This window comes from Lacerta agilis, chromosome 17, assembly GCF_009819535.1.
Source record: "Lacerta agilis isolate rLacAgi1 chromosome 17, rLacAgi1.pri, whole genome shotgun sequence".
Classification (NCBI taxonomy): Eukaryota; Metazoa; Chordata; class Lepidosauria; order Squamata; family Lacertidae; genus Lacerta; species Lacerta agilis.
This window is the reverse complement of record NC_046328.1, coordinates 6,193,904-6,206,477: the sequence shown is the minus strand read 5'-3', so window position 1 is coordinate 6,206,477 and position 12,574 is coordinate 6,193,904. Positions and strand designations below refer to the sequence as shown.

The 12,574-nt window shown below is 43.5% G+C and overlaps 1 protein-coding gene across 1 annotated transcript in view; it reads left to right on the top strand.

Moving 5' to 3' along the window:
- Positions 1-11,008, top strand: part of LOC117039052 (transmembrane protein 132D-like) — an 87,214-nt gene extending 76,206 nt beyond the window's left edge. Inside the window, exons 3-4 of the mRNA XM_033136092.1 lie at positions 4,372-4,518; positions 10,948-11,008. Of these exons, the coding sequence (XP_032991983.1) occupies positions 4,372-4,518; positions 10,948-11,008 (208 nt within the window). The remainder of the gene's footprint in view (positions 1-4,371; positions 4,519-10,947) is intronic.
- Positions 11,009-12,574: the final 1,566 nt, after the last annotated feature.

Below are 12,574 nucleotides of genomic sequence, written 5' to 3'. Positions count from 1 at the left end.
ATAAAATCAAACAATAATTAAATTGCGTCCTAAAAACATCTCAAAATCAAATTAAAGTCTAATTAGATAGCTTTCCACAGGGTTAGGGTTGGGAACAGTAAGTGTTCTATGAACTGAAATTTCAGCCTTCATGGCATAGGAAAACAGCCAAGTAAACAGCTATTTTGGTGGAGGAGGGTCAAGATATTAACTGATATGCATGAAATTTCATATATAGCTATATAATCCCTAGTATAGTAAGATAAAACCTTCGGAGCAGGCATTTAAAAAAAAAAATTTTTTTTCCATTCCCCCCCCCCCAAAAAAGTTCCTTGATGATTTGTCACCCCCTCCATTATGGAACCCAGGGCGGCCCGCCCCCCTTGCTATGCCCCTGTCATTGCCGGCCTCTGCACACGTTGCAGCTTGTTAGTAGAGGACCACAGGTTTCTTGTCATGGGTCTATGATGAGTGAGCCCCAGGGAAATAGGCATAGAATTAGGGGTTACTAACCAGAAGTAGAAATGGACATTGGGGGTAATCCTTGTCTCATAGCCCTTCATCCTCTCTGCCTTTCCCAGCAGAGCACAAGACTAGCCTGCTCCTTTTATTTAAGCATTTGCAAGTCTGATTTACTGCTGGAGCATGCAGGTGCTTCTCTTCCGGACATATGTGCAAGGTTATCTGGTTTGCCCTGAACACCCATAGCAAATTCCTCCAATCGCTAGTTTACAGAGAGACTTGTGAGATTGTGCAGAAAAGCTCTAGGGAAAATGTAAACTAGGTAGACCTGAAAATCTGTACCTGACAGGAATCTCTTGCTGCAGACTCTTGGGATACTTCCGATCACCCCACAACACGCAGCCTACCGTGCTTATTTTATTTATTTAAAATTATTTATAGGTTGCTTTTCATTGTGGGGAGGGAAATGGCAAGGTGGTGTGCAAAATAAAACCAGAACGCTCAAGTAGCAATAACATGTCAACCAGTTCAGTGAAAGGGGTACTAAGGATAAGTGGAAATGGCTTTTAACATCTGGCAGAAGGCCTGCCCCATAGAAGCCCATTGTATCTCTAAAGGGAAGTCGTTCCGCAATGTGGGGGCCACTCTGGGAAGGCCCCCCCTTTTTTGAGTTGCCATGAGATGTAGCTCCACTAGATGTAGCCTGATCCTTTGCTGATCTGCAGTTCAAAGGCACATGCAAGATTAAGATCGTTCTGTCTAGGTAGGGATGGGGGATGGATATGATTCAGTTCGCCTGCAAAGCCGCACTTGATTAATTTGCACTTTCCAGAACATCGGAAGAAGTGAGACACAAATTGTTAGTGGTGCCCAAGTGCCCAGAGGGGCGGGAATCAAAATGATGACAAGAGTTGGTGCCAGGCAGGCATCTCTGGGGAGAGAGCACCCCCCCCCATATTTCATGTATTTGTATACTCATCCTTCAAACAATTGGTTCCCAGAGCAGTTCACAATAAGGAAAGACAGGGATAAGAACAGGACAAAATCGGAATGTCAATATGTAATCTTCCTGCTTGATGAGATCACCATCTAGGGTCTTGCTCTGTAGTTCCACAGTTTGGATGGAGAAGTCTTATGAAGCAAGGATCCTGGACCTGTTCAGGGTTGGCCCCAAGACTTCAGAATGACCTTCCTCAACGACTATGATTTGATCCTTTGCTACTGGCCCTGGGGCAATGGTGTGAATTGTTTTGAATGTTATGGATGGACCTTTATTCGGTCTGCCTTCAGACGTCAGGTGTATTTAGAGATGGGCTTATTTAGAGATCTGGCTTCTAATCTGGTATTAAAGTTTGCTTTGAGGTTTAGGAAAGCTGGAATATATATATATATATATATATATATATATATATATATATATATATATAGAGGAACAGCCTCCTTTGGGAAGTCGTGGACTCTCCTTCCTTGGAGGTTCTTAAGCAGAGGTTGGATTGCCACCTGTCATGGATGCCTTAGCTGAGATTCCTGCATTGTAGGGGGTTGGACTAGATGGCCCTTGGGTCCCTTCCAACTCTACTATTCTATGATAGGATAATTGTGTCGAAAAAACAATGGAGCTGCTTCACAAACTCCAAGAGATCCAGTGGCAAAATGTCTGCCCTTCTACATATAATAATTGTTCAAGACAAATTGTGAAAACAGCCAAAGGGTAGAATCCGAAAGCCAGCTAGGCAGATGAACCCAATATATGCCAGTCTTGTAATCCAAATGGATTGGGAAAGGAATCCCGTGTTGTTTGTTACACTGCCTTGGCACTCTTCCCACTGTTTAAGTCAGAAGCCGTCTCGGGAGAGGCTGCCAAATGTGCCTTCCCTTGTAATAATGACATCTCTTCTTCATTTGACACTTGCAAAGCCCCTCATGCATATTCAAGGCTGTGTGTACCCTGCTTTTCAAAGAAAATATCAGAATCACATGTCACAGCAATCCAGATTCTAAAATCAAGGAAATTTGGATTCTGCAACCTGCACAAATTGGGCAAATGCACATGACTTCTCTTGCTTTGCATACGTTATCCTCTCATTTGTGCCACTTTGTGCAATTTATTCTGATGCTGCTACCCTGTTTCTCCTAAAATAAGACATAGCCATAAAATAAGCCATAGCAGGATTTCTATGCATTTGCGAAATATAAGCCGTTCCCCAAAAATAAGCCATACCCTGAAAATAAGCCATAGTGACGTGGTACCTCCCATTAAAACAGCCTGGGGAGGCGTGGCTATGCAGCGTACCGATGCGACACGGTTAAAATAAGACATCCCCTGAAAATAAGCCATACTGTGTTTTTTTTGAGCAAAAAAAAATATAAGACGGTGTCTTATTTTAGGAGAAACACGGTAGTCACAGGGTGAGGATCTAAGCCAAGCTTGGGGAGATTGTGGCACTGGCTGGGGCTGGTGGAAGTTGGAGTTCACCTACATTTTGGAGGCTTCATGTTCCTGACACCTGATCTAAAAACTACCCTGTTTCTCCTAAAATAAGACATAGCCATAAAATAAGCCATAGCAGGATTTCTATGCATTTGCGAAATATAAGCCGTTCCCCGAAAATAAGCCATACCCCGAAAATAAGCCATAGTGACGTGGTACCTCCCATTAAAACAGCCTGGAGAGGCGTGGCTATGCAGCGTACCGATGCGACACGGTTAAAATAAGACATCCCCTGAAAATAAGCCATACTGTGTTTTGTTGAGCAAAAAAAAATATAAGACGGTGTCTTATTTTAGGAGAAACACGGTAGAACCCCCTGCCCTTCCCAGTTGCTGGGAAGGGATGGAGCTCATTGGCTAAGCACCTACTTTGCATGCAGAAGCTCCAGCACCTCCAGGTACAGCTGAAACCCTGGAGAGTCACTGCTAATCAGTGTAGACAGTATTGCACTAGATGGACTGACTCAGTGGAAGACAGCTTCCTATGGACCAGCTGGCTTGTCATTGATAAGTCACATTGGAACCATATTCCTGTGTTCCATGTTGAAGCCCAAACATCACCTTTGGAGTACATAAGGAACTTGCATCAACACTGAGAGACATCCAGCAGAATAGGATCCTGGGATCCTGATTCCCAGCTTCTTGCTTCATCTCTCTGGGATCCTGATTTCCAACCAGTTCTTTGTTCCTGTAGAGCATTTATTGACACCAAAAGTGCACAGGCTTGGATATGGTTTTGGGGGCTCCTAAGAGCCTCAGGTTCACTTGTCCCTGATCCCCAGCATAAGTCATGAACCTGTTCTAGCATCTTAACTGGGGACTCTGAAGCCTCTGACTCAGGCCCCACCTGCATTAAAAGCGTCTTCATGCCACTTCAAAGCAGTTGATGTTTTCCCCAAAGAATCATGGGGAGTGTAGTTTAAGGGTACTGAGAAGTGTAAGAAGACCCCTATTTCCTTTACAGAGCTACAGTTCTCAGAGCAGTTTAACAATTGATCCTTTGCTGAGAATTCTGGGAAGTGTAGTTCTGTGAGGCCGACACCTCTATGCACTCTTAACAAGCTACACTTCCCAGAATTTTGAGTGGGGCGGGGGGCGGGAGCCTTAGCAGTTTAAAGTGGTATGATACTGCTTTAAATGAATAGCACAGATGGGGCCTCAGTATCTTGGTCACAACTGGAGTCTGGGGTCATTAAACTAAGTGGTGCAGCAAACATGTTATATTACCTTGGCATGAGAGTTTGATGCCATTTTTAGTGCTGTGTGCGCATACACCTCACAGCAAAATAAACTCTACCTGTCTGAATGCCGAAGGATAGCTTTCTTAAATCACCGCCTCTTTGAAGGACCAGTAGTGAGTGGTGATACAATGAAGACTGGTGAGAGAAGCTAGACCTGACAGCCCGTCTGCTTGTTAACATAGCTTCTTGTTTCTCCCAGGGCAAAGGTGAAGAAAGGCGTGAATGTTTTCAGCATAAGAGCCAGCAATCCATACACATGGGACGTCCAGAAGAGTGTGGATTATATTGGGAAATATGCACCGGCTGTTATATTTTGTCGAAGGAAATCTACCCCCTTGGGAAAGAGGTATGTAGATCATTACCATACCATTCAAGTTCTTTCTCAGGGTACTTCTGAGTACCTCCTGGGAAGGTGAGTTAGAGTGACCAGCTTCCCTAAAAATAAATGTGGACATCATTGTTGATTTTCCCTTGCCGTTGCCAAGATCTGTAGGGGTGTTTGCTGTATTCCGGAGTGTCCATTCAGGTCCTGCGGGACATGGCAAAGTGTAAGAGATCTAGTCTGCACCATTTCTAACCTCAGGGACATTTGTGAATTGTGAACTGGGAAACGGAACACCTTCAGTCTGAAAATGTTATCCCCAGTCTCCATCTCTGAAGTCTGGACCCAATTACCTGACTTGTATTGAATCAGCAGTGTGGCTCAGAAGCTTATCGGGGGAGCCTCGTAAAGCATGCAACAGATAAACTTTCCTGAAAAAGCATTTGCTGACCACTATAGATCTTTCCCTATGATACACAGTCACAGGAGTGTTATGGAAACCAGGGTGGGGAAGATTTGGTTCTCCTGATGTTACTGAACTAAAACTCCCATCACCCCTGACCACTGGCTTGGGCTGATGGGAGTCGGAGTTCAACAGCAACTGGAGGGCTGCGAGTTCCTCTTCCCTGATTTAAGCACCTACCTGGTAGTCGTAGGTGACAAGAAAGGGCGGGCAGGTAAGTGAATGAGCTGGTAAAAGAGCAGAGCTGGATCGCGACATATGGACATCAGGTTTAAGAGGCTGCATAGCATTAGCAGAATAATGTTTTATTGTAACGCAATGGAAATAGAAATAATAATGTTTTATATCTGCGTATATATCAGTAGCAAGGCTAGGATGGAACTAAAAACCCACAACCTACCTAAAGCATAAATCTTGCAATAAGCTTATTTGCTTTAAATGAAGATGCCTTATGATTTCTTACTTAGCCTGCATGAACACTTTGAATGTACAGCAACCAAGATCAGCTAATGATATTTTGATGCCGTTATTTCTGCAGATTCATAAGCACAATGTGACAAGTAATTGTGTGGCTATTAAGTGTACTTTTATCATAGCCGAACGATAATGTCTCCATTAGCGTCTGTTACTCCCGGTTCCTTTATTTATTTTTTAACCAATTACTCAGAACTTTAAATTTAGCAATAGTATTCGTGTTTAAAGGGCCCCACATAATCTGAGCCCCTAAACCGCAGTTCCCTTAGCTTATGAATAAACCCAGCGCGGTGGAGTCATGTGATGGGGCATTCTGGCCCTCTTCCAAACCTAGCACAGAAACCAAGTGATGGATCAGCGGAGAGAAACATCCCCCTTGCACGCCCAGCACAGTAATGCAGCAGGTTACTGGGGGGGGGGGACACAGTGCCCACTGGGACTGGAAGGGCAGAAGATAGGGAGACCAACAGTACGTGGAGCCAGAGCCAATCACAGGAGGAACCAACCAATTCTACTGCTGTCCCCCTCCTCCTCCTGAGTTCTGCAAGAGCAAAACTGACACTAAGGAGCAGGAGGAAGCTGGCAGACAGGGCTACCTGCTGTGGTTCTTGTTAAATAAGAAGGCAAGCATGTGGGAATTGGCTGAGTGTGGTGGGGGCAGTGCCCCATTCCCCGTAACAGACTAGCCTCTACTGCAGGGGTGGCCAACTCCCAAGAGACTGCGATCTATTCACAGAGTTAAAAACTGGCAGTGATCTACCCCCTTTTTTGGGGTTCAGGTCAAAGTTGTTGAACTACCTTTTTTTGGGAAGGAGGAAGGCCCATTTTTAGGGGGTTTGGGTCAAAGTTGTTGAATTTTTTCAGGGTGGAGGTAAAATGTTGAGCTTTTTTTTAGGGGAGCAACAGTTGTTCGGCTTCTTTGGGGGGAGCCAATGATCTACCAGTGATCTGTCACAGACGTCCAGTGATCTACCGGTAGATCGCAATCTACCTGTTGGACATGCCTGCTCTACTGCATCGGGACTATCCATCACTGCTCTCCCAGCCTCCAGCAGGCTAGTAGAAAATTTTGAAGACTTTGTGGCATTCTTTAGGACGCTCCGTTGGGGTGGGGAAGGTTCTTCTGGGGCATGTTGACATTTTGTGTGGGCTTACAGTGAAGCATGTGAGCTGAGCATCTGCTGTTGAATGTGCCTCAGAATCCTCTGCAATGTGTAAGGCTTTGCCAGAGGTCAAGTTCACGTGAAAATTGGTCCCTTGGCCATTTAGAAAGTTGCTTGGGGGAAGCCACCACTTTAAACTTTGTTTGTCAAAGGTCAGATTTGTTTTCACACCTTTGGATCCTTTTTATTCGTAGCAGATCTTCCTTCCTTCCTTCCTTCCTTCCTTCCTTCCTTCCTTCCTTCCTCATGAAGTTCTACACCATGCTCATCAAATATATGCAGCAAATGCATCTTTGGGGGTGGAGAGGGAGGGGTAGATTTTGGGTTGCATGCAATGCTAGTCCTACTCAGAGTAGATCCATCACTAAGTTCTGCTCATTAAGTTCAGTGGCCCTACTCTCAGTTGAAGTTAGTGGGCTATGACCTAAGGATGCTACCATTTTGAGTTGGTTTACAATATTATTATTTTGCTTATTGTGCTGTATATGCTATAAATCAAAGAGGAGTGTTTTGTTTTTTTAATGCCATCTCAATCGCCTAAAAGAAATAGGAAAAGGCAGAAGGCTGTGTGTGTTGTTGTTGTTTTTTAAAAAAGGAGCTTTGAATTTTGCCCAACCCTCTTGTTGAGTCTCTTCAAATTACTGGAGAGCTTTAAAGATGAGCGTCTTGCTAATTACTACCCTTGGTTTGTATCCTGAACTTTCCAGGGGGAATTAAAAAAAGGGGGGGGGCTCGGCACGCTTCATTCTCCCGTTCTTGTGAGTGAATTTTTAATCCACATTCAGAGACTTAGAGCTTGATTTTTTTTTTTAATTCCTACAGTGTAATTGCTAATGTAGGACAGTGACCCTTAAAACAATCAGCATTTAAGAAGCTGGCTACTGTTTCGGTTCCTCGTTTATGAAAATAATCACTTTTGTTCCGGTTTTACTCACAGCTAGGGGCCATTCTTATACGTCAGAGCTGGCATGGTTTTCTTTTTTTCCCCTGCCCAAGGGCCACATTCCATTCCATGCAAACTTCTGAGGGCCACATATTGGTGGTGGGCAGGGCCAGAAGGGAATCTGGGAAGATCCACAAATGTCATATTTGTACAGTAGGCTAGTTTTTACACATGCGTCTCTCTAGTCATGGAATAATATGCAATGTTATTATCAGCAATGTGCCCTAAATTTCCAGTATTGGAAATAACATCATTTCGGTGTCTGCGTAAGTGAGGTAGATTATGCGAAGAGAATGTGACTTGGTTGGGACTACCAACGAGCAAAGATATCCCGTATTTTTCCATGTATAAGACTAGGTTATTTAACCAAAAATTTAGATGTTTCTATTTTCCTTAATATATGTGGGATTTGGTGTCAGTGTCGTTTGTGTTGGTTCTCTGTTGTTTGCTTGTGTTTCTTTGGCGGTGAGAGGTTGGGATTGGCGTAGGGTGTGATTGTTCATTTGTGGTTGGCTGTGGTGATCTTTGGTTTCCTGTGTGAGTGGGGTGGGTGGGTGTTTTGGATCAGGTTAGCCATATTGATTTGTATGCTGTCGGTAGGTTTTTGTCATTATCTTGTTGAGCTGTGTGTGTGATGAAGGGGGACCATACAGGGGTGAAGGTGTCTTCTTCTGTTTGTCCCCGTGCTAGTTTTAGGTTGCTGGTTAATTTTTCTAGTAGGGCTGTTTCCCATACTATTTGGTACCATTGGTCCATGCTCACACCTGACAATTGCACATATTTTTGAAGACAACATACAAAAATGCATTACAGTAGAAGAAATTGCTTGCAAAAATTTGAACATTAGTCAAAACTGCATACAAAAGTGTGTTTATCGGGAGAAATTCACACTAAAATGCCATTTCAGATTTTTCGTGAGGATTTTTTATTTTTTAAATGCAGATTGCTGCAGAAATGTTGCAAACTACAGCCATTTGTCCTGGATAAAGCAAAGGAATTTTAAGAAATGTGGACTGTTCCCTCCGTGAGAGGGGGGGGGGAACAAGACATGTTCAGGACAAAAGAACTTTAAAGAAGAATCAAGGGGGAAATTTGCTCTCCCAGTGAGAGAGGGAGTGCATGATGTTTATTGGGAGGCAAATCCAAGGGGAAATAGGATTGTTAAATGTTGGGGAAAAGATAATTTAGGGGTCAAGCAGTGGCCAGGAATAAGAGAATGGGGGGGAACAGCGGGGTGGGAAGAGGGAAGTGAGGCTGTTAAGAGAGGAGAGAGTGGGAGTGGGGTGAGAAGCTATAAGAGACATTATTTTAGGATTGTGCAACAGGAATTGAAATTGGAATGTCCTATGGAACTTGCTGTATCATCTGGGGCAACCCAGGTCCAGGGAAAGTTGGGTAGAATAGGAGGACATTTTGGTTAAAAAATGTAATGTATTGATAAAGGTATGTCTTTGGAAATTAATTTTAGGCTAAGGGGTTTAAAAATGATAAATGTGGAAGAAAATAAGAATTTAGGGATATGATATAAGATATAATATGAAAATTGCTACAAAAGTATTAAAATGGACTCAATGAGGGGGAACCGAGGAAGTCTACACAACAATGTATTTTTAATTATGGAATGTGAAGATGTTTAATTTGTTGTTAAAATTTATAAAAATGAATAATATATATATATATATATATATATATATATATATATATATATATATATATATTGTTGCAAACTACATTTATTGCTTGAAAAATGAGGAACTGAAAGACCCCAAACTAAAACATTCTTCCATCCCTAATTGTAGCTTTCAAGATACTTGATACCTTGCAGTTTTAATCACAGACAGTCTGCAAAACTAGAAGCTCTATCAAGCTTCTGGTTGACCCACCAGGCACGGCAGGTGCCTGGGCTTCATTAGTCATTCAGGTCGCACAGTTGCGCATGCCAAACGTACTGATTTGTAATGATTTCCTCTCTGCCATTCTTTTAAAAACGAAAAAAGAAAAGGAAGAATAAACAACAAAGATGCAGAGCAGAAGTTGTAAAAGTCCATGAATTACCAAAAAAAAAGAAAGAAAGAAAAAGAACGAGAAAGAAAAGAAAAGAAAGAGAGGCTGAATATTGTGGATATGGTCTTGGAATGTGTTCTTCCAAAGCATCACAAAATAGTTCAATTGTTGAGCTTTATGCATTCTTCTGCACTATGCCAGTTTAAATAAAATGGCTACAGTCAATATTTTATTTAACCACTCAAATAAACACACTCATAAAAGTCCATTTCAACTTGTTTCTCTCACTTGCATCCCCCCAGGATAGCTTTGGCACTTTGTCAATATCACTCAGCAACACTCTAAGGCAGTTGTGTGGACCTCAATTGTGAATCTAGAGCAGTGGTGCTTTCTTGATGTGTGGGATGCCTGACTGGATGAGGAGATGCTACTGGGAAAAGTCCCGCAAGCCCAAAGTGGGGGGCTTCTCTTCTGGGCTAGCCTTGCCCCTTGGGGGGATGGGAGACTCAGCACAGGGGTGACCATCAAACACACCCTTCTTCTTTTTTTATGCCCCAATCAGTTTATTTTGATATATATATTTTTATCAAAGATTTTCTTGATTTTCAAAAGTGTGTGCAATGTCTCCCTCGTATTTTTCCCATGTAACATCCTTCTTAAAGAGGAAGTGCACTGAAGATAAATAGGGCGAAAGGTGGCACACATCTCATGTGCTAATTGAACAGCTCGGATGCGTATTTTAAAAATAATTGCAGCTGTTTAAGTTGAAATAAGAACACAACGGAAGAACCAGGCAGGGCTCCTATTGTCCAGCTTCCTGTTGCCACAGTGACCAACCAGACACCCGTGAGAAGCCCAAAAGCAGGTTCCATTTAAACTTTTAATGAATATTCCATTTATTTCGTTGCTTTTTCTTTTCTTTTCTTCTTTTTCTTTGTCCACGATTGTTGCTTGTTGTATCGGAGATGCTGGAACTTTGTATGTGGAAACTTTAAAATATGCAAATAAAAAATAATTTACAAAAAAAAAGAGAAGCCCAAAAGCAGGATCTGAGCGCAACATTGCTCGACTGTGACTAGTATCCAGGGGCATGCTGCTTCTGGCAATGCAGGCAGAACATAGCGATCGTGGTTAGGAGCTTGAGTTGCCTGATTTGCATCAATGTGAACCTGCTGGGGTCTAAGGCTTGATCGGATCAGTGAAAAGCAAAGCTGTATCATTTTATTAGCCTGGAAAGTATCTTCTTAATTAATCCATTCTTAATGGACCAGCAGTGAACTGGACTCAGAGGAGTCCCCTCATTGCTAATTTTAAAAGACATTCATCTAATAGACTAAATTATTTACATGTTGCTTTCCTATTAATTTTTGCTATGCCTGTTCACTGTTCATGGAACTGCTGTTCAGTTCTGGGAGCCACATTTTTAGAAGGGCGTTGACCATCTGGAACATATTCAGAGATAGGTGACCAAGATAATGAAACCGAGTCTTATGAAAGAAGAAGAAGAAGAGTTTGGATTTGATATCCCGCCTTTCACTCCCTTTAAGGAGTCTCAAAGCGGCTAACATTCTCCTTTCCCTTCCTCCCCCACAACAAACACTCTGTGAGGTGAGTGGGGCTGAGGGACTTCAGAGAAGTGTGACTAGCCCAAGGTCACCCAGCAGCTGCATGTGGAGGAGCGGAGACGCGAACCCGGTTCACCAGATTATGAGTCTGCCGCTCTTAACCACTACACCACACTGGCTCTCAAAGAGATGCGTGAATGCTGAATACGGTTGTACATCGCCCTTCTCCACTGACCTAGTCCAGGCCAACCTCGGGACCACTGCCGGATTTACATATAAGCTAAACAAGCTATAGCTTACGGCCCCATTCTTTTGGGGACCCTCCAAAAAAATTAAGGAAAAAACCACTGGATGTACATTTCCAAAATATAAGATAAAAAACAAATAAAACAAAACTTACATACAGCAACAGTGTTTTGTGTTGTGTAGGCTCCTATGATGTAAAAATGGGCTCTGCCTGCTAGCCTGCTCCCTAAAATATCGCTGGTTTGCTCATTTCTATATATAGGGTGCCTACAGTCTGCTTGGACTGGTTGTGTGGTAACATGTGCAAATGGCTTTAGGTCATAAATTACCATATAGCATACATTCAACACAAAAAACAGCGACAATTTGTTGTTGACAAAGGACAGCTGGACATATAAAGGGCCCCATTACCTTCAGTAGCTTAGGGCCTCATCAAACCTAAATCCGGCCCTGCTTGGGACCACCGGCCCCAGATCCGACCCCATCTCAATTCAGGGCAGGAGTGGCTGGGGGAAGAAGAGCAGGAGGTTCAACAGTGCTGGGGGCTGCTTTGCACCACACAGGGGTGAAGGAGCATCCTGCAGCCAGCAGAACTGGATCCACTCACTGGTTGTTGAGTGGGGGATTCAATCCTGCTGGGTTCTGTTTCCTCAGTGTGCTCTCTGAGGGGAGCACACTGAGGCTGGCTGCCTCAAGTTAACACTGGATCCTCTGCTCCATGGCAGCACCAGATCCCTTTGAGCTGGCTGGTTTGCTTTGGGCTTCAGGTGAATCTGGTGCCCAGCCCTCGTTCGTGTTTAGCCTGGAGAAGAGAGAATTAAGGGGAGGCATGCTAGCTAACCCTGATGTTGAGAAAGATGGAGGGCACAAGGAGAAGGGGACGACAGAGGATGAGATGGTTGGACAGTGTTCTCGAAGCTACTAACATGAGTTTGGCCAAACTGCGGGAGGCAGTGAAGGATAGGCGTGCCTGGCGTGCTCTCGTCTGTGGGGTCATGAAGAGTCGGACACGACTGAACGACTGAACAACAACATGCTAGCTGTCTTTAAATAGTCAAAGGGCTGCCATGCAGAAGCTAGAGCAGATTTGTTGCCCTGAAAGACAGGATGAGAACCAAGAAGTAACAATAGCAGGGAAGCAGATTTTGGTCCAAAAGGGACCAGCTGTTTGACAGTGGAACAATCTGCTTCGGAAAGTGGTGGTCTCTCCTTTGCCAGAGGT